General features: G+C 55.6%; 1 protein-coding gene across 3 annotated transcripts in view; it reads right to left on the bottom strand.

The window, feature by feature from the left end:
* Positions 1-1,428: 1,428 nt before the first annotated feature.
* Positions 1,429-21,428, bottom strand: part of LOC143653503 (anthrax toxin receptor-like) — a 45,690-nt gene continuing 25,690 nt past the window's right edge. For all 3 annotated transcript variants that reach the window (XM_077124543.1, XM_077124541.1, XM_077124542.1), the window contains exons 4-17: positions 20,678-20,759; positions 20,536-20,569; positions 19,412-19,491; positions 19,267-19,335; positions 18,830-18,910; positions 18,648-18,708; positions 13,471-13,569; positions 10,069-10,138; positions 9,303-9,381; positions 7,477-7,911; positions 6,661-6,702; positions 5,867-5,962; positions 4,447-4,518; positions 1,429-1,687 (exon numbers count right to left, since the gene is read on the bottom strand). In XM_077124543.1, coding sequence (XP_076980658.1) covers positions 1,454-1,687; positions 4,447-4,518; positions 5,867-5,962; positions 6,661-6,702; positions 7,477-7,911; positions 9,303-9,381; positions 10,069-10,138; positions 13,471-13,569; positions 18,648-18,708; positions 18,830-18,910; positions 19,267-19,335; positions 19,412-19,491; positions 20,536-20,569; positions 20,678-20,759 — 1,534 coding nt within the window. In that variant the 3' untranslated portion in view covers positions 1,429-1,453. The remainder of the gene's footprint in view (positions 1,688-4,446; positions 4,519-5,866; positions 5,963-6,660; positions 6,703-7,476; positions 7,912-9,302; positions 9,382-10,068; positions 10,139-13,470; positions 13,570-18,647; positions 18,709-18,829; positions 18,911-19,266; positions 19,336-19,411; positions 19,492-20,535; positions 20,570-20,677; positions 20,760-21,428) is intronic.

Below are 21,428 nucleotides of genomic sequence, written 5' to 3'. Positions count from 1 at the left end.
CCTACTCTTATGAAAAACTTAAAATTAGAGACCCAAGAAGTGCAGTGTACCCCAAAGAGAATACACCCAAATAGATGTACTCCAAGATGTTTACTAATCAGAATGTCAGAGGTCAAAGAGAAAGAGAGAATCTTGAAAGCAGCAAGAGAAAAGCAATCCATCACATACAGGGGAAGCCCAATAAGACTATGTGTAGATTACTCAGCAGAAACCATGGAGGCGAGAAGACAGTGGGATGATATATTTGAATTATTAAAAGAGAAAAACTGCCAACCAAGAATTCTATATCCAGCAAAATTGTCCTTCAAAAATTAAAACATTTTCAGACAAAAAATCACTAAGAGAATTCATGACCAAGAGACCAGCTCTGCAAGAAGTACTAAAGGGAGCACTAGAGATAGATACGAAAAGACAGAAGAGAGAGGTGTTGAGAAGAGTGTAGAAAGGAAGACCATGAGTAAAGGTGAAAAGAAGGAAAATTAGAAGGACATATAAAAGCCAGAAGGCAAAATGGTAGAGGAGGGTACTGCCCGGGCAGTAATAACACTGATGTTGATGGATTAAGCTTCCCAATTAGGGGACATGGACTGGCAGAATGGATTAGGGAACGGGACCCATCTATATGCTGTCTCTACTCAAAGGACATGAGGGCAAGGACTCAAACGGACCTTTGCACACCAATGTTTATAGCAGCATTATTTACGATTACCAAGAGATGGAAAAGAGCCAAAATGTCCATCAACAGATGGGTGGCTAAACAAACTGTGGTCTATACATACGATGGAATATTATGCAGTTCTAAGGCAGAATAAAGTTATGACGTATGTAACAACATGGTTGGACCTTAAGGACATTATGCTGAGTGAGATTAGCCAGAAACAAAAGGACAGATACTCTATGGTCTCACTGATATGAACTGACATTAGTGACTAAACTTGGAGAACTTCATTGGTAACACAGACCATCAGGAGATAGAAATAGGGTAAGATATTGGGTAATTGGAGCTGAAGGGATACAGATTGTGCAACAGGACTGAATGTAAAAACTCAGAAATGGACAGCACAATACTACCTAACTGTAATACAATTATGTTAAAACACTGAATGAAGCTGAATGTGAGAATGATAGACGAAGGAGGGCTGGGGACACAAATGAAATCAGAAAGAAAGACAGACTATAAAGATTGAGATGGTGTGATCCAGGATTGCCTAGAGTGTATAATGACAGTGATTAAATGTACAAATTTAAAAATGTTTTTGCATGAAGAAGAACAAAGGAATGTCATTACTGCAGGGTGCTGAAAATAGATGGTAATTAATATTTTAAAATTCCAACTTATGTGTGAGACTAAAGCAAAAAATGTTTATTTGGTAAAACAAACAAACAAAAAAAAACCCGAAAACAAAGAAACAAACACAAAAAAGAATCTTGGCTGCTTGAAGCTTTATTTAGCTTAGGGCTCTGGGGGTAGGGCTTGCACATGGCAGCTGGGGAGTGCCCGGGAGCAGGGAGGAACCAGCGGCAGCATCCTGGAGGACTGGGAGTAGGACCAAGGACAATGGCAATGGCAGCACGGCGGGCAGACGGGGAAGGGGACTTGCTCCCGGGAGGGTGGAAGGCACTGGCTTGGGCCGCAGACCATGGGTGTGTATGGGGACCTCACTGGGGTGAGAGTGAGGCCCTTCTCCTGTAGGGCAGAGAAGAGACAGAAGTCATGAAGAAGCCATTTGATTTGGGAACAGAGGCTGCAGTTTCCTTGGTTCATGTGCTGGGCTTAGATCCCACCTGGACCCACAGGGTGGGCCTTTGTGGATGCTTCTCAACTCCCTGGAGTCCTGGCCTCCAGCCTCAGTCCTGCTGGGAGATGAGATTTGGCCACACCCCTTTGGCAGAGGCTCCCCTGCCCTCCCCAGGGAGGCTTAAGTGTTCTGACCTCTGACCTTGCTGCCTCCCCATGGACTGGGAGCCTTGAGAGCAAGGCCTGGCTTCCCTCCAGGGCCCTAGGCTGTCCAGCTCGGGCCTTGGCACCTGAAGACCATCAGCGGGCACCTGAGGCAGAGCTCTGTGGCTCCCTGGGCATGAGGCAGGGGCCCCAGCAGACCCTAAAGGCAGAGGGGTCTACACCACCTGCTTTGTGAAGATGATTCAGACCCTCTAGGACAGTCAGCAAAATCTGTCTGTCTGCAGTACCTACTCCCCCAGGTTTGCTGTCATCTCTGCCCCCCAACTTGGGCTTGCCAAAGACCCCCACCCCCACCCCTTCACTCTAAGATCCCCACAAGCACCATGGTGAATGTCTGGAGCACACCAGCCCCTCCCTCTAACTCCCAATTGAGGAAGGGTCTCCTCATTTCAGGCAGCACACGTAGGAGAAGTGAGAACACCCCAACCTCCCCTGAGACCCCAGCTTTCCTCCAAGACCACAGAGATGACCTGTAAACCAAACCCACTCCCAACCCCCAAGGCAGGCAGGTCTCAGCAGTACCGGCTGAGCAAGGGCCCCCCAACATGGTCCTGGCCCCCCTCCTCAGCCCCAAGCCAGTGGCTGCCAACCTCCACCACATCCACGCACACCTTCGGTCCTTCCTGATGTGTGGCCTTAGAGCCTGTCAGGTCCCTGCACTGAACAAGGTCTGAATATCGGGGCAGTCCCTGCTCTCAGGGAAGTTTCCATTTCAGTGGCCCCCAAAAATGACCAGGTCCCCATCCTGCAAACCTGTTATATGGCAAAAGGGACGCTGCATATGTGAGGAAATGCAAGACCTTGAGATGGGAAGAGGACCCTGGACTTTCTGGATGGGTCCTAAGTGTCATTGCAAGGTCCTCATTAGAGGAGGCAGAGCAAGGTTTGGCTACATGAGAGGAGAAGCAGTAAGAGGCTAGAAGTGGAGAAAGACCCAGAGAGGCCACAGTGCCATCCATTGGGATTCTGTGTGGTTTGTGTCATTTTTAGGATCTCATCCATGAGGGACAGTGGGCAGATGCAGACGGCAGCAAAGGGAGGGCAAGTCCCAGCTCAACCTTTTGTCAACTGAAGGACCCGGGCAAGTTTCAAAACCTCTACAAGACACTGAGGTTCAGCATGGACTGGACACATGAGGGTTAAGAACCACAGGGCACTCATAAAATGCTCTAGCACATAGAGACACCACTGCTGCTGCAATTTATAAATTCTCCTCAACTGGAGACCTGCAAAGGATTTCCCTAGAAGGGAAAGGGCATGTTCTGCAGGGTAATATTTGGTGGACTCTTGAGGCATCAGGTTTGACCAATTAGCTACCCGATCACACAGCTCCTGGATCTAAAACAGAACAAAAGCAAGCCAGGGAGCACAGGATGGTGAGGATTTGCACACCCACTGGGTCCAAAATCTGTGAGCCCCAGGGGACTGAAGAGGGTGCCGTGTGGCCCTGGGACCACTACGATGCCACAGGTCCTTACCTTTATTAAGGTGAATTTCTCCTTCACTGTATTTAATTGGGAGATGCTTTGCTTGGAGGCATATCTAAGAGCAGACTGCACTGCTGTGGGATTTTTTTTTTCTCGTCTGTTCCAACCCTTCCCATACCATTAAAGTGGCTGATGGGCCTGACAAGCATGATGATGCTCATCTGATGGTAAGGGCATTGTTTTCCATCCAGAACAGACTTTGTATGCAAAGACCTTTAATCCATAAAGGAGGTTGGAGGTAAGGAGGGCTGGTGTAGGAGGTGGGGGGTGGGGGATGGAGAGATGGGGGATTAGGGATACACGGGCTGCCCCATCCCCAAAGCATCTTCACCCCTCCCAGGTTATGGCCACTCCAGGCTTCCCAGAACCTCTTATTCACACATCAAATGTCTCTTGGTGGCCACAATGTCCTTCAACGTGAATTTCCCCAGTATGATAAGACTGAGATACCTTGAGATATCCCCAGTATGATAAGACTGAGGTACCATGAGATCCTGAATGCTGACCTGAAGGGTAGCAGTTCAGGGTGAAGACAGGTGCTGGACTCTGGAGCCAGGCCACGGGGTTCTGGTCCATCCCTGCCCTACACTGGCAGTATGAGGTGGGACAAGGCACTAAACTTCTCTGTGCATTTAAGAGTAGACCACAGGGCCCAAGGTGCATGGGGAAGGGATGGGGACCAGGGCCCCCAGAGCCAATGGCCGGCCTTGCTCTGCAGACCTCTGTCCTTGACTTTTGCCCTTCAGTCTCCAGCTCTGACAGTCTCTGGACACCCACACCCCCAGCCCCATCCCAAGAGAGTGATGCAAAGAGCAAGCAGGTGGTCATTCGGACCCTGCCTTGAGACAAACAAGCCCATATTCCACGGCTGGACCCTGTGTACTGGCAGGGGCAAGGCATGGCTTCCTGACCCACAACCCATGGGCAACAGTCATAAGTGACAAGCGTTGGCCCGGGCCGTTCTGCCCACAAGGGGAACGTCCCATGCCCGCTCACCATGGTCCTGAACGGGGACGCCATCAGTCGTAATGGGCTGCAACGAGGATTGGAAAGGAGATCCAGCTGGCCCTGCAAAGCAGACGCAGCACGAGGGTGGCACATCCAGAAAGGGTCAGGGACCTCCAGCTCCTAACGGGATGGCAAGACCACGCACCGAGCCTGGGGAGCAGGAGCCTGGCAGCGGGCATGTTTGCGGGAAGGAGAGGGGTCACTATAGGTCAGTTTTAAAATCTGAACAAAACAGTATTTGTCTTAGTGGAGGGAGAAGTCAGGGGCTCCTTTTAGAGGACAAGTTCAAAGGTTGGAGGAGCTACATGAGGAAAGAGGAGTTCTTGAGGGAGAGCAAGAGGGGAACAGGGGCTGGGCAGGAGCTCAGGGAGGGGGAGGGACATCTGAAGTGGAGAGGGGGAAAGGATAGCAAGGAGAGGTGGGGAAAAGTAAGAGGTCCGTGCCGGCTCTGGGGGCAGGTTCCTGATACCAGTGTGGGGAGTTAGAAGAGGAACAGCCCAAAAAGGAGCCCTGGACCAGCAGAGGGCAGAGCTTCAGGTGGTCTGACGGGCCAGGACAGGGGGTGCCTGTGCCCTGCAGGCTGGAACAAGTCACCATGTCAGGACAGGGGCAGGGCTGGCAGATGCAGTGCCTTCCGGGGCCCCAGAGGAGCCAGCAGGCCCAGGAGGAAGCACTGGGGGGGAGCACCGCAGAGCCGATGCAGGAGCAGGGCGGGAGACTGTAAGAGCACAGCCCCTCTCCAGCCATATCATCCCACGGCCCTGGGCCGGGCTGGACTCTCCCGACGCCGGGTGGCATGGTGAGGGTAGCGTGTCCTGGGGGCGCAGGTCCCTGGTGGTGAACGACTTTGACTTGGGTTCCCAGGTCACAAGCCCCAGCTCAGGTCACTTGACGACAGGGCTTTGGGCTTCTCCACCTTGGCACCTCTGCCATGCAGCCCTGGGCCCCGCCCCAGCTACGTCCTCACTCTGCCTGAAAGGGCCGCTGTCAGGCCCGGCTGCCTCAGCACTTCCAGACACTCGGAAAGGGTGACAACGGCTGCGCAGAAGTCTATGTCTCTGACCCTCTCCACCCTCTTTATGACTCAGTCTGGTTTTCCCTTCCACCCGCTGGCCTAAATTTGGAATCTGAGCCAAGGCAGAGCCGAGCAAACCAGCAGCTGTGAGCCAGCAGCCAGCACCCAGAGGCCACGAGGAGGCAGGGGGGGCCAAGGATGGGGAACAATGAGGGTGCCTGGAACACGACCCTCCTGCTTCGGGCCCTCCCCTGGCCCTCGACACCCGAGGATAAAGCCCAGGCACCCAGGACCCTTGTCTCCCCCCAGGCAGAGCCTTCCGGCCGGGCCTCTGCATCCTGACCTGGCACCCTCTATCCTGCCCCAGCTGGGCGTGGGAGCAGCCCTGCTTACCTCCATGGGCTCCATCTGTCTCCATGGGCAGACAGATCTGTAGCACGCACACCAACGGGACATCATGATGGGACACGGCAGCGGGCACACTTTCTCCTAGAAGGAGAAGCACAGTTGTCCGCTACTGGACAAGGGGACTGCGATGGCCCAGCTCTGCCACTCAGCAAACATGTGCGGGTGAGCGAAAGAACTATTGAGCTGGGGTGAGTGACCCGGGATTCCCATCACTCGCCTCCAGGCCACAGGGAGCATCCTCTGGGGCAAACAAGACAACCCCTCAGGCTGTGCACATGTGACTCGCCCCCAAAATGCTGGCAGCTCTCCCCTACTTGCCCCTAAAACTGACTCCCACCCGGCCCCTCGACCGTGCCAGGAGACTGAGATTAAGACAAGGACACAGCAAGAGCCTGGAACTGGGTCCTTGGAAATGAGGCTCCTTTTCCAGAAGCTCTCCTCAGTTCTCAGGGAGCACCATCCTGCCAACCAGCCATGCCCCACACAGCCCCCTTATCTCAGGAGGGATCACAGCAGACCCCCAAGTCAGCCTGTAGCTGCCCACTCTGTAGAAGGCCTGACCAGGTTACGCTGGGAGCCCGGGAAGGGAGGTGTTTGGTGCTGACACTGAAAGTCTCTGACTCCCCATTCACCCTCCTCTTTTTTCCAGCTCTTTGCTCAGGGAGGTGGGAGCTCCTGGGGCAGGGAGTACAAACATCTCCACAGGCCACAGGAGACTCTCTAGGGGACTCAGTGCTTATCAAACCTGCTCCCAAGAGAACAGAGAAGTCACAACTTACGCAGCTAGGTGGTGGCGGCGGTGGCGGCGGTTCCTTCTCCTCCTATAACATTATAAAGACACACCCGGGCTGGAAGGGGCAGTTTGGGCTCTGCCTCAGCCCCTGTGGGTGGGACGGGACCCTGATCTGGGCCCGTGGGACAAAGACAGGGTTGCCTGTGGGGCTGCAGCTGGCACAGTTGCCTCTGAGCCTGTTTCCCTATTTGTCATAGCAATACTGCCCCTTCCCTGGAGGGCTGGGGGCAGACCAGGCAGGCTGAGGGTCCCATCCCTGACTGAGCCACACCCAGTAGGTTTATCATCAGCCCAAACACCCTGTGGAGACAGAAGGATGCTGTCCCTGTCCATCCACCTGGAATTCCCTGCCCTCCCTGTGCAGCCATCACAAGCTGTGATTCCTTCAGGGACAGTCCCCTACCAGGACTTCCCTGCTTGCTGCTCCTCCTGAGCAGAGGCTCACTTGCCTGTTCTCTGCGGGCCCCTCTCCCCTGCACAGCCCTGCTTTCTCCACTTTCTGCCTTCAGCTCTCAAGGAAGGGTCCTCTCCATCCCCCCACCCACAGAAGGGTGGACGGTCTGTCCCCATCACCCACCATCTGGACCCCAGACTGTGGGCACCGGGACAGGCCTGGCCCAGCAGGCACAGCATGCCCAGGAAAGCCTCACCACAGACAGAACAGGAGGCTCGAGAGCAGCTCGGGGCCCCAGTGGGCTCCCAGGGGGATGACACAGCCTGAGCCTCAGTGGTGGCTCCCGGGACCACCTGGGAGCTGAGGGGACCTGCCTGCGGGCAGGGCTGGCTGGGGAGGGGCACTCACCCGCCTGCACAGGTACCAGAGGCAGCACAGCAGCAGCAGCAGGGCCAGCAGCCCCGCCACGCCGGCGAGCACAGGGACCATGGGGAACCCCTCGGAGCTGCTCCCCTGGCCACTGCTGTGGGTCTCGTGGGACTCCTGCACGTCGTCCTCGTAACCGCCCTCGGAGCCCTCCTCGTAACCCTCCTCGTCCTCCTCATCGTCTTCCTCATTGGGGTTCTCGGGGGGACTCCCAGGGCTTTCTACAGGCTTCTCCGGAGCCTCCTCAGGAGCCTTTTCAGAGGTCTCCTTAGGAGGCTTTTTGGGGAGCACCTCAGGGGCGCTCTCAAGGGGCTTCTCAGGAGCATCCGCCTGGGTTTTCGCAGGGAGGATTTGGCTGTCGATCTCGCTGGGGCTCCCACTGTCCCCTGCACCGGGTGGGCTGGCAGGGGTCTCCTCCTGCGGAAAGGGCCTGGTCACTGTGCAGCCTTGCTGGGCAGAGAATGCGTGGCCGTGGGCTGGGCTGGGCCTGGGGCCCCCTCCCGGCTCCCAGCCCCTGGCTTTCCACCTGACCCAGCCAATCTCCACCTCCCCTGCTCCTCAGCTGCCCACCTCCAGGGACCACAGAGGGACCATGGACGCAGCCTCTGGCCCTCCTCCGCGCCCTGACCAGAGCCCTGCAAAGACCTCAACGGGATGCCTCAGCTGACAGTGGAGGAGGGGTGGAGGACCCTGGAAGGTACAACTCTGCAGACGGGTGAAGGACTGGCCACTGGAGGTCGCTGAGAGACCCGGTGTGGAGAATGGGGACACTAGAGCTGGGCTCTCTTCCCATTTCCTGTACCCAGTCCCAACTCTGGGAAAGCTCATCAGCGGCCAATTGTGTCTCAGGCTCCAACCCCTTCCCAGGAAAATGGCCATCCCTTCTTGGAAGGCACATGGGACATGGAGAGAGGGTTCAGAGAAACCAGATGCTGGGCCAGGGTATAGAGGAAACTGTGCCACCTGCCAGGGATCAGGGGAAAGGAAGCCACCCTTCAGAGACAGGCTGGCTGCCGGGAGGGCTCCAGGCTCCAGGTCAGCTCCTGCCCTTTAACATGTGTGTGTCCAGGGCAGGCTGGGGAAGAACTGCTGGGCAAGGATGGAGTGTGACTGGCTGGTCGGTGAGCAGATGTGCAGGGGTGAGTAACGGAGGCATGCAGCTGTGTGTGTGAGACGGGAGAACATTAACAGTTCTTTGGGTTCACAGGGTGGGTCATCAGTTTCCTCTCGCCTCCACCCTCCAGGAACCACTTGCTTGGGCCTCACATTTCCCCGCCTGAGGTCTGCTGCCCTGGGACAAGATGTCCACCCAACGTGAGCTCTGGACAGCTGGGTCACAGCAGCAGCACCTGCATGCCAGGGTACCTCCCTTGGAGCCAAGCCCCAGTGCCTCCCCTTCCACCTGCCGAGATCCCGTCCACCGCAGGAGAGAACCTTCCTGCAGAGTCAGGGACAGTGAGCAGAGGAGACGGCTGAGGAGCCCGAGGACGACAGTGGACATGGACCAGGGGGGCCAGGGAGGTGGGGGCCGTGCGGGCTTACAGCGGGGTGAGGCCGGACCAGGGCAGGGCTACCAGTTCACGGCTCGGCACAGCCTACTGGCTCTGGACCCCAACCTGGAGGGGACAGCCCTGGGGTCCTGTGGAGCCAGGGGCTGTCACAGTCCTGGACCTCGGTTCTGGCTGAGGGGGACCCCTCCTACCCCGCCCACTCACCCTGGCTGACAGCCTGACCCCCCGGGGTGTGTCTGCCCCCAGTGCTGGGCTCCCAACAGGCCGAGATGGCAGCTGCCCCACCCAGGTACTCACACACTGCTTTCCAGTGATTCTGAGGTTGTTCCTGAAGAAGAAAATGCCGTTGTTGAGGCTGACTTCAACTGCAATGGGCCTGAGCACAGAGAGGGTAGAGGGTGACAAGCAGATCTTACCCTGGGCTCTGGCCCTCCTGGATGTACTGACTTTGCCAATAAGGCCTCTGGGGCTGATGGAGAGGAGACAGCAGGGGCCAGAGCGCCTTCCCCAAGGCACTGGGAAGGCGGCCTGGCAGGGAGGGCCCAGGGGACACTGCCGTCCCTGAGAGCCCGGCCTCCATCTGACGGCCAGCACAGCCACACGCCGAGTGAGGGGATGGCCATGCGGGTTCAGCTCAGTTACAGGCCCTGGAAACAGCACATGTTCTTGCCCTTCCTCTGTTCCCGTGGGTGTGAACCCACTGGAAATGAGACCTTTTGAAGATGTTACTTGTGGCTCAACTGAACAGGCTCGGGCCTTACTCTACTGCCGGAGCTTTGTGAAGACACAGCCACTCGGAGGAGAGCTGGAAGTCACGGGGAGCCCATTGTACATGTGTCTTAGGAGTGGGGAAACTAAGGCAGGTACCCTTTCGCTTCCTGGTGTCCTCAGCACAGCTGGGCTTCACGGATCCCTGACCACCTCCAGGGACCATCCGGCAGGGCAGGGATGGAGGGCTCCCTGGGTGCCTGGCTGAGGATGTCCATATCCTAGACCCCTAAAGGGCACCCACACTGCCCACCTGGTCTCCTGCACATGAGGGTCCCCAAACTGGGGCACTTACTTTCCAACTACCTGTGGTTGTACTCCAGGGCAAGTTATGACTTTATCTTCAAGAGACAGGGCTGCTTTAACTAAAAGAGAAATCACACGAGGAGCGAGTCAGAGTGAGGGATGCTTCAAGTTCAGTAGACAAGTCTCACAACTTTTATATGTTGTTGAAATGTCTATTAAAAATCAGGGCTCTCTGAGGAGGCAGTGCCTGTGCTAGGCCTGAAAAGGTGAAGAAACCAGCAGGGAGAGATCAAAGGCAGGAAAGTTCCAGGCTGTGGGAGTGGCATGTGCCAAGGTCCTGAGGTCCTAAGTGGTTGTGTTTGTGCAGGAAGGGAGGAGGCAGGCGTGGACGGGAAGTTTGGGTCTTACTTCCAGGACAGCGGGTCTGTCCGGGGCTGACAGATTCTGGATGTGGCCTGGATATAAAGGCAGCAGGACTTCGGTGGCTGGATGTGGGGCAGAAGCGAAGAGGAATCGGGGGACGTCCAGGTTTGTGACCAGAGGCCTGAGAGGACGGTGGTGCCCTTTCCGGTGAGGGGGAAGCATGAGATGGGAAGGGGATTTGGGGTGGTTGGGTTTGGCTTTTGCTTTTGATTTCTTTGTGGGTTTGGGAGTTGGGACACACGAGGCTCTGAACAGTCTCACAACTTGTGGGGTGGAACCTGCTGGGTCCACAGCCCACACCTGTTCATAAGCCCCTGAACTGGGGTAACGGGACAAGCACAAAGCTGCTTTCCTGCGCAGACGTGGCTCCCAGCTCTCTGCTCCCGTCCCCTGCTTCCCTGGCAGCTGGGACGACTGGTCTCAGAGGCCTCAGAGTTCTGCCCTCCAGGATTCCAGAGGCCGGTGGGTGCCCAGGCCCCCCAAGGCTGGAGGAGCAACCTCTGCTTCCCAGAGCCCAGGCCCACTGCTCCGCCCTGGGCATGAGGGTGAGCCGACGCTGTCCGCCTGTCTGTCTGCAGAGGGAGGCCTGGTCTCCCATTGCCGTGCAACCCACAAAGGATGAGAGCAGAGCAGATGGGAGCCGCGCTGCCCACTGCAGCAGAAGGGCCCGTTTGCAGGTTTGGGCCAGCCCTCCAGAGGCGCACTCAGGGAACATCCTTCCCAAGGAGAGGGGGTGTAAAGGAGGTTATCTTAAAATGCTTTTTAAAATAGTCTTGTTTAAAACTGTTCACCGATTTCGGTGGGGGTGTGTCCAGGTGTTCCTGTGTTAACCTTTAAATCACACAGACCAGAAGTGAAATAGATTTCCCCAGTTATAAACTAACTCTTTAACGTTTGATAGTCTCCTTTTAACTTTAGGGGTGTCCTTTAGGGGTGTCTCATAGAGAAACATTTGTGGGACATGACAGTGTCTTCAATTCCAGTTAGTTTCCTTTTCTTCCATTAAAGTTGAGAAAGATATCTGAGCATTAGCAGTCATTATATGTGGGTAGGGATTCGTATTATATTTTGTCCTATATTCTTTTCACTGTTCCTCTGCTCCTGCTGTATCATACATCTTACTCTTGTAATTAAGAAGCTCCAATAACGGTTATTTTCTTTTTTTCTACCCCAGATCAGGGCTGTTCTCAACAGAAAGCGTCTTTCCACAGGACCAGCCTGTTGGCCCAACTCACTGTTGGCTCAGCCGGGCCTCTGATCCTCTAAAGCATTCTGGAAGCTAATCTCCAAAGTCAGGTCCAAGGAAGGCACTTGTCAGAAGGGTGGGCTGGCTGGGGCTTGCAGGGAAAATAGGGCCCAAGGGGGTGAGACTGACTTGTGAGCCCCCGTGGTTTGGAGCAGGGTGAGCAGGGGGTTTGCAGGTGCCCACGTGTTGTGGTGGGCACCTCGCGGCCAAGCCAGGGGCAGGTATCCAGCCAGGCCATTAGAAAAGAGGCTGCACGCAGCACCTTCTCCCTGCTGTGAAAACAGCACATGCGAAAAGCAGAAAATGTGGAACAGAGAAACACTGAATTTTACATTTTTCTTCTCTGGTCCGAGTTTTCTAAAATGTTTTCCCAGATGTGTTAACAGGAGGAAGACGTGATAAGAAGTCAGCACTTCCTCGGGGTACCAGAACTCCTGGTGATGCACCATAGCCATGGACACAACAGCCCAGGCCCTGCCCAAGAGATGTGACCATGTGCCCAGCAGCCAGGATGCCTCAGGGGACAAGTCAGGACCCCCACACCCCAGCCGCAGGGGTCTGGACGCATTTCTGGGGCAGTTGGGGGGCTTCACCTGCCCCCGGACCTGGCTTCTCAGTTAATAGAAGCCGCCCTCCTTATCCGCAGTGCCCAGGGCCACGTCCAGCTTGGCCGACACTGGCCAGGAGCCCTTGGACAGACCCCTCCATCCCCGGCCCTGTTTCCCGACCCACACACCGCAGTCCCCAGGGGGCGGCTGTGAGGTTTCTAGAGACAGTGTCTCCAGGTCTGAACCTCACTGCCGTGGGGAGTCCTCCGATGGTTCTGGTCAGTATTAATGGGGTGCTTAGTCCCCAGGCCATCCTGAGAAAGTGCAGGGGAAGGGGAAGGTCAGTCCCTGAGGCCGTCACTCACGCTGCAGGGTGGAGGGCCAGCGGTGCTCCCAGAGAGCAGCAGAGATGCCCAGAAGCACTAGGAGAGGGAAGCTGTTCTGGGTTGACCAGATGGCCGCACTGAACAGAAAGCTCTCACGGGAGCAAAGGAGCCAGCTGGGCAGGTGAGGAGGGGGCAAGAGGCCCACCAGTCCCCGGGCTGCGTGGAAGCCCACCCCCACCTCAGTTCAGAGGCGCCTCCTGCCTGGACCTTCAGCCTCCTCAAGCCCCTCACCGTCCACGGGGCCTGCCTGACGCCTGAGGACTTCCAACTCACAGGTTTCCCCTTAAATTTTCACACAATTATTAAGACGCCATGGTCCACATACATGATCTTGCTTAGTTAGTGCAACAACCCCTAGGCCCATTTTACAGGCAAGAAAACAGAGGCTCAGAAGGGAAGGCTCAGTGGGGTCTGAGCCTCTGTTTCTGAAGCCCAGGCCTAGCAGGGGCTCCTTCCCTCAATTCAGGACAAACAAAACTTTCCCGGACTTGCTACTAACCAGGCAAGGCACAGAGCCCCGGTCTGGCTGCCGACGATTCCCACCAGCCAGTGCTCTGTACATCCATCCTTGGCTCTCAGGGACAATGCCCAGTGAGGGCAGCCCAGCCCCTGCACCCACCTCGGCCGAGAGCTCAGGCCTGATCCCAGACGCTCACTGGAGTTTGCAGACTCCCCACTTTACAGATGAGGTGAGGGGCGGCCAGTCCCCCCAGCCTGGTCTGTCCCCCAGTTGCCTCCAACCCCACAACAAGTAGCCGGCAAGGGCTGGGAAGAAGTGGCTGTGTCAGATGCAATGCAGCCCTGCACGGGGTGATTCGGGATTCAGAAGTCTCGAGAGTGGTACTTACCTTCGAACTTGGTTCTGCTGAACTTGAACTTGCACATAACTCTCTCTTTCTCCAAAGCATTCAAAAAACCGTGCCCTCGAACCACCACTTGGTATTCCTCTGCAAGGACAAGGCACAGGCTTGTGAGGAGGACCCGGGCTGTGCTCCATCTGGCCTTGGTGCTCAGGGTGGGGCATCCCCAGAGGATGTTCAAGGGGCTCAGGGAGGAAGCAGCTGTGTGGGAACCACCTGTGTGTCCTTGCTGGGAGGGGACTGGGCTGGCGTAGTGTTGGGGAGAGGGGATCCCCGAAACATGCCCGGCCTGGCCCCTCACTAGGGGCAGGCCCAGCCGGGGGGTTCTGACCCTGAAGTCCCACGGGGGTCCCTAAAACCACAGGGTGCAGCAGTGGGCTCAGTCAGGCCTTGCCTTACAGGTGAGAAAGGACCTGACCGAGCATGCCCCAAGCACCTGTCTCATGCCTGAGCTGGGCACCCAGGCCTGGAGGCCCAGGGGGCTTCTGACCACTTAGGTGGCTATTCCTTCTCTCTGTGCTTTTGGTGCCCAGTACAGCACCTCACACACTGCTCACGAGAATCCGTCATGGAAGGGGCGGCTCTGTCTTAGCTGTGGCTCCAGAACTGGGATGACGTGTCAGCCCCCGTCTCCTCCTGGCCCACCAGGCCCCTGTTGGCTCACGCTGGGGCTCAGTGGATATTTCCTTGCCCCGGTGTGTGAAAGGCTGAGACGCTGAGGGCTTGTTCAGGGCAGAGCCCCTGGCCAGGTGGCTGTTGGGGCGGGGGGTGGGTGCTCCTGGGCTCTTCAACCCCAAGGCAAACATTAAGCAGACGCGGGGAGGGCAGCTGGTCCCTCGGGGAGTCCTCTGGTGTTCCAGGTCTGTCTGTCCGTCCACCAGAACCCCATTCCTTCCACAGAGCTGCCTCCTGACCCAGGCCAGTTAATTCCAGCCCCAGCACTTGCAGGGTCCCAAGGAAGTGAACCGAGGGGCGTTTCCTCTGAAAACTGCTTGACCCATGCAGCTTGCAAGATTCCCTTGCTCACGGGAACAACTGGTGGCCCTGGCAGTGAGCCGCTTGGGAGCCAGGGGGAGCAGAGGGGCCAGCGATCCTATCATGTACCCCCCAAAACCCATGTCCAAACCATAACCCATGGCCCTGTGGGGATGAATCCATCATGGCTAGGACCTTTGAAGATGTGATTAGTTAAGGCGTGAATTCATTATTAAAAGGAAGCTCAGCAATCCTATGGAGATGAGTCCCAATTGAATCAGTGTTAGGTCTTCACCTATATGATTGGAGGCCTCATAAAACATTGGAAATCCAGATGCAGGCAATGAGAAAAAAAACACAGGAGGTGGCCCAGGAGACAGATCACCCCGTATCAGGAGGCAGACATGCCAGCAGAGGTATCCCCAAGACTGCAACAAACTTCCCCCAGGAGCTACCGATTCCGCAGAAAGCATGGCTATCGAGACCATGGTGAGGTTGGACGTGTAGCCTCCCAAGTTGTGAGCTGATAAATTCTCATGGTTGAGCCAACCAGCACAGGCATTTGTCACAGCGGCCCTAGCACACTGAGAGGTCTTGCAGGAAGAAATTCTGCGTGCGTGCCACAGGACAGGCTGTGTCACAGTGGGCACTCCCCATCACTGGGCCCGAGGCACGACACCCCTTATGCATCATTGCTTCCTGGCTACCCCCTCAGCCTCTCCCTGCTCAGACAGCAGGATGCTGCATCATCTTTGCATTGGAGAGAATATTAGGCTCCTCTCCCACACCAACCCTTTGTAACCAGTGGAACCAGCCCAAAGGATTGCCTCTCGGTCTCAAGGAGGGGTCATTTCCAACTTACAGCCCAGAAGTATTTATTGCAAGGAAGCATTTTTTGCAAGATGAAACCCTAAGCTAACCTAGTCTGATGTGACTAGATACAAGTGGAAAAAGTAAAGTTCAGCAGCCTGAATGCAGACAAATCAGGCTGTAGATGAGGTAAGCAAAGAGGTAACAGGAACCCAAAATGGGCAAACCTGTACCCGGCCAGGCTTGTACTGAGCATGCTCATCCAAAATAGCAGTCCCTACTTCCTGAGCATCTCCATGTGCAGAATGTTGCCATTTTATAGGAACAGGTTAACAGAGGGCTCCACCAGCCCCAGCGGGTGCAGGGCCAGGGTGTGCCCTCAGCCTGCCTGGTTCTGGATCCAAGGCTGCTTTCCAAGTAGGCATGGCCGCTGGGGCTGGATCTTGTCGGTCCTCTTCACTGTGGAAGCTCTCTCCTCACAATAGCCTGACCCCCCTAGAAGGGGTCTTCAGCACAGGGAGGCAGTGGGTACTGACCAGAAAGCCCCCAGCATGGGTGGGGCGCGGGCAGGGAGGGAGGTCCAGGGCGGACCCCTGCATGGCAGGCACAGCGCCCCCCATCACCCCCTCACGCCCTCTGCCTGGGACACCCATCCAGTCCCAGACTCCCAGCCGTCCTCAGGCTCCAGCAGCCCTTGGAGGAGACCCAGGCTTTCTGGAAAGGAGACTTTCCCTCTGAAAGCCCTGCACCAGGCAGGCTGCCCAGGGAGGGGAGCAGAGCTGGGCAGGCAGGGGACCCCCCAAGGAAGTGGGCAGGCCGGGCAGAAGCTGAGCAGGGGGACATTATGTGGGCCAGCCCGCCATTAGACAGACACCCAGGACAGACAGATGGACAGCACCCCATGCTGGGGGGGAAGGGCAGGAGCCCAATGTTGTAAAAGACCATTTTTTTTTTAGGTGTACTGACATAGAGAAGATTGCCTACAAATAATCACCTCTCTCTGGTGGCTACAGCTGGGAAAAGAGAAGACTGGGCCTAGGGGGGTCTTTTACTGTTTTGTCCCTTAGACTTTTGAATGGTTTGTATTACTTATCGCAATGATCAAGCAGTTAAGCATCAGGTAATATAAAAAGAGAAAGGGGAAAAAAATGGAGGGAGCAAGACAGGGTGGGAAACAAGGAATGAGAGAGGCTGCATCATGTTCTGTGGCTAGGGACTGGTGTTGAGGCTGCATGCCTGCATGAAAACAATGCAAGTACTGTCTGAAATAACCAAGAGCACGTTGGCAAGGGCTCTGACCCTGTTTTGGGGGAGGAGAACAATTGAATGAAAGGACACCCAGACACCCAGAAACTTTGACTGCAGCTTGGGGGACCCCTGGGGGCCTCCTCCGCCTCTCACAGCTTCCTGAGGTGAGCCCCTGGCTCCAACTCACCAGCCCAGAAGGGAGGGACATTCTAGGAGACCCATGTCAGCCCCTCAGATGACCTGTTTTCTGTGCCCCCTCCAGGCATTGAGCCCCTGCTGGAGCTTTGCCCATGCTGTCCCCTTCCATTTCCTCGCCACTCCTTTGTGGGCTGATAACAGAGAGGGAGGTGGACAGACATGTGATCGAGAAAGTTGAGCAAATGAGCCATCGTAAAACCCAGGACCCTCCGTCCCACCAAGTCTCCCAATGCAGGACCCCTGCCCCCATCCACATTTCCTCCTACAAGGTGTCTCCCCTGCTCCCTTCCCCCCACCCCCTCCATGCCTCATACTACAGGCTACAGAGTCAGAACGCATGAGGAGTCAGACAGCTGTCACCAACAGCTGGCTCAGTTGGAGGAAATCCCTCACTGGATTTCTTCACCCACCATTTCTACCCCCAAGCTCAGCCCTGCAATCTCAGGAGTGGGGACAGAAACCAGAACTCAGAGGGAAATATGAGCACAGCGACCATTCCTCAGCTGACTGCCTTCCAGACACAAGGCCAGACACCCCAAAATCCACCAACTCAAGCCCTCACCGCAGCCCTGACAGTGGGTGTCTGGGTCCCTGTTTGAAGTCAAAACCAGTGCTCCCAGACCTGGGGCCACATGCCGGGCTGCAGCCCTGGGGAGCAGAGGGCCGGGAGGCGCGTGTCTCTGTGGGAGCCGATGGCGCTGCGGCAGTGGAGCCCCCGCCACCTGACCTGAGCCCCAGGGCTGCCCCTCACGGGTGCGTTCTGTTATTAGGGGAGAAGCCCACTGCCCTTTCTCTCCATCAGCTTCCATTTTATGGAGCCCAGGCGTGCAAAGGTGCACCCACATCCCCAGATGCGGGACCCAAAGGCACTGCCCGAGGAGGCCCCCTCTCACCGCCCGTCCAGTTTCTGGTCTCAGGGAAGGTTCATGGGATTTCACCTCGGGGATGGCGGGAGGTGCTGGCTGGCTGGGGGGACGCCCTTGGCAGGCAAGGGAGGGCCCTCCTTTCCCACTCTGCCAAGCACAGACGTCTTGTGGGTCGTGGAGCTGTGTCCACCTCTTCTCTTCATCCACTGAGATGATTACGTTTTTTTTTTCTTTTGATGCTGCAACTCACATTCAGTTTTCAAATGTCCGCTCAGTTTTGCACAGTTGGGATGACTACTAATTGTTCCTGATGTTCTGTCCCTTTTATATATCGCTAGATTCCACGTGTGAGCATTTCGTTAAGGGGGTTCTAAATACATTTTTCCTTTCTAATTATTTTTAATTAAACATTTTACTTTGAGAGGGGAAAAAGTACTTACACACATATCCCCACAAATGCCCTCAGAGCCCACCCACAAACAAATGAACACCTACATATATACTCCAAACACACTCGCACACCACAAACAATGCATGCACACACACACGCACACAGATACACCAGCATATAAACACACAAACATACACATGGGCACACACCACACACACACAAATACATACACACATATACAGATGCACACACAATTATTCTCACATACACCCATGAACACATACACACACACAAAAGCATACACATATACACACATGCACACACATATACACACATGCACATACATACACATGAAATGCACATACACGTCAACATACATGCATGATTATGCAGACAGATGCACGTGTGCAGTCACACACATACACACACTGACAAATGCACATACAACCATGATACACAGACATGTGTGCACACATACACACATATACATGAGCAAAAATATGCATACATACACGTGCCATACGTGCATACATACACACTCCTCACACAGACAGGCATGTGCCCATGCACTCCCACAGGTATACAAGCACGCACATGTACATGTACATATGTATATCCAGAAACACATACACACTTGCACACACCTCTGTCTACATTACGGCCACCTCAGCTCTTACCTCCCATACAGACACTGGTAGGCTCCAAAGACTCAAAAAGGATGCATAATTTCTTCATGATCTAGGACACAGAGTGGGACAGAAGAGCAGGGGAGGTGAGCCACGGAAGAGCCTGATGAGAAGCCCCTCCTCACTGGGGGCTTCTCACACCCACCCTGCTTCTCACGTCAGCACCCGCTCACCTGGGGAACGACGTTTGGCAAGGTGCTCGACCTGCCAGGCACCCCAAACACATGGCCCTTGCTGTCTGCAAGGCCTTCTGCCTACAAGGGAGAGGAGGTGGCTTAGACCCACAGCCTGGAGGGAGAGGGGGCAGCGGGCTCCCCACATAGGGGACAGTCTCTAGCTACCATATCTGGGGCCCAGGGAGTGTTACACTTGAGGACCAGATCCTTCTGTCTGCCGGCAGAACCCCCTTAAGGAGCAGCAAACTCCTCCACCCTCATCTGAGGGTGCTCATTTGACCAAGCCCCATTACCATGTTCTGCAGTGGACAAGGGTGGCCACAAATAATTGTGTGAGCTGCAGAATCATCCCGGAACCCCCAGGGAAAGCAGCCTCTGATACCTTCCCCCAGCCAGGCCCAAGGGTGGCCCCTGGGTTACCGGTTCTGTCTTACCTGCGGTGGCTGAAATTTACTTAAACCCACGCAGAAAACAATCGCCCCCATATCTCGAGCCTTTTTTGCCTTTAGAAAGAAGACATTAAGTATAAATCACCAAACTAAGTGCAGCATACAGCAGGTAACAATGGATTGAACTCACCTCTTCCACCGCCAGCGGATAATCCGCTCCAGGAATAGGTGACCCAAGCACAATGACGACGACGCTGGCAACACTCATACCTGTAGGACAAGCAAGGAGTGGCTGTGTCGGGCCAGGCACCAGGGACGAACCCAGACCATGGGGACGCCAAACCCAGGAACAGGCCCAGTGCCCCTGACACCAAGTGTTCGTGGGCAAGGCGTGGGCAGCTCCCTGGGAGACACAAGCACCACATCCAACTCCTGCAGGCTTCGCAGCAGACCCTGGAGTGAGAAGAGCCTCAGCCCAGGGCCCACACTGCAGACAAGGAGACTGAGACCCTTTAGGGCCCCTCCTTGCTGGGTGCCCACATCCTTCCCATCAACAGATGGGACAGCCTGTGCCAAGATGGGAGACGGAGCCCATACACTTGGGCTAACCTTGACAGGTGTAAGATGCCAGAGCAGCAGCCAGACTCTCCTGTGGAAGGTGTGCTGCAGGGCTCACGGCAAGGGCACCCCAGGGCCAGGCAGGACCCGGGGTGGAGTTGGGGGGGTCTCTGCCAGTCCTGGGGCTTAGGACCCCTGGCCAAGTCCCTTGACAAGAGACCATAGGCCCAGCTCAAGGCCTCAGCGAATGCTGGCGCATCTCCCCTTACAAAACTAGAATCCCTAATTCTAGGTAGAAATCCTGGTCTGAGGACAGCTTCGCATACGGTCAGAGATGGAGTCACAGGGTGAAAGGAAAAGGAGCCAAAAGCTAAAAGTGCATCCTCAGGGAAGGGTGAACATCTGTAAACAGAAACCTAAGTCTGCTCAAGGTGCCCTTGGCTGCTTCCTTTGCTTTTCATGCAGTCGAACTGCAGTCACCAGAGGGACACGGCCTCACGTGGAAGCATCTCAAACTTATCAAGACCAAGAATCACAGGCAGATTTTGTTTAGTTCTCATACGTCACTAGATGTGGCATTTCCTTATCCTCATTGTACAGATGAGGAATCTGTGGCTCCAAGAGGTGAAGGAACTTTCTCCAACTCAGCACTAGAATGTGGCTGTGGTGAGACTGGAACCCAGAGCTTCCCGAAGCCCCAGCCAGCCTGGCCTTGCCCTCTACACCTGAGAACACTGCAGTCTGTAGGCAGCTTACCTCCAGAGTTGGCTCCATTAATCATCGCATTTGCCTGAAACAAAATGAGGAAACATTGGGAGAAGGGAGGTTAGATGATCCAAGCAATACTCTGAGAATTTTATCCATCCACAAACATTCTCCAAGCTCTGGCAATCTGTACCTTTTTAAGGCCTTCATTTATATGGAGACTCCCCGTATTGACTTGGTTCTTAAGCTTAGCAATGCCAAACCTAAGAGCTTCTCTGAAAACAGAAGAGAAAAGGGGTGTTGAATTGGGGGTGAGGGCGGTGGCTAAATATTCGCTTTGCGTGGATGGGCAAGGATGTGGGGGCATCTGACCCACTGGTCCCTGCTCTGCCCGTGCCACCCCCGCCCTGTCCCTGGGCTGGTCAGCATAGTGGGGGGTGACTCTGATGTCTCTATGGGCCCAGCCTGGCTTGCTGGGGGCTCATCCGTGTCCCATGGCTTCCAGCCTCTCGCCCCCAGGGCCGTGCCTCTGATGCCCACAGTCCAAGCGGGGAACATTCCCAGCATGGGGAGCTGTGGGTCGGAACTCAGGGTCCTCAGGGCAGGTACCCGCCTCTCCCATGGGGGTGGTTTGGAAAAGTGCCTCCTGCTTGTCTGCTGCCCCCCTCCCACTGCTGCAGACTCCTGGGGTGGGCTCAGTCCCACTGGCTGCTTCCCCTTGAGTCAGTATAAGAGGAAGGAGTGGATGCCCTTAATCAGAGTGCCAGGGCCCTGTGAGTTCCTGCGCTCTGCAGAGAAAAAGGCCAGATGCTGGGAGGAGTGAGCCCCACAGGCTGTCTGTGCAAACCTGTCAGCCACCATCACAGCAGACGTGCAGGTCGGGACAGGCAGGGCTGCTACTGGGGACAGAGGGGTTGTGGTCAGGCTAATCTGACCTTTTCGAG

Source organism: Tamandua tetradactyla, chromosome 13 (assembly GCF_023851605.1).
Source record: "Tamandua tetradactyla isolate mTamTet1 chromosome 13, mTamTet1.pri, whole genome shotgun sequence".
Lineage (NCBI taxonomy): Eukaryota > Metazoa > Chordata > Mammalia > Pilosa > Myrmecophagidae > Tamandua > Tamandua tetradactyla.
The sequence above is the reverse complement of the archived record's forward strand: the minus strand, read 5'-3'. Positions and strand labels throughout refer to the sequence as shown.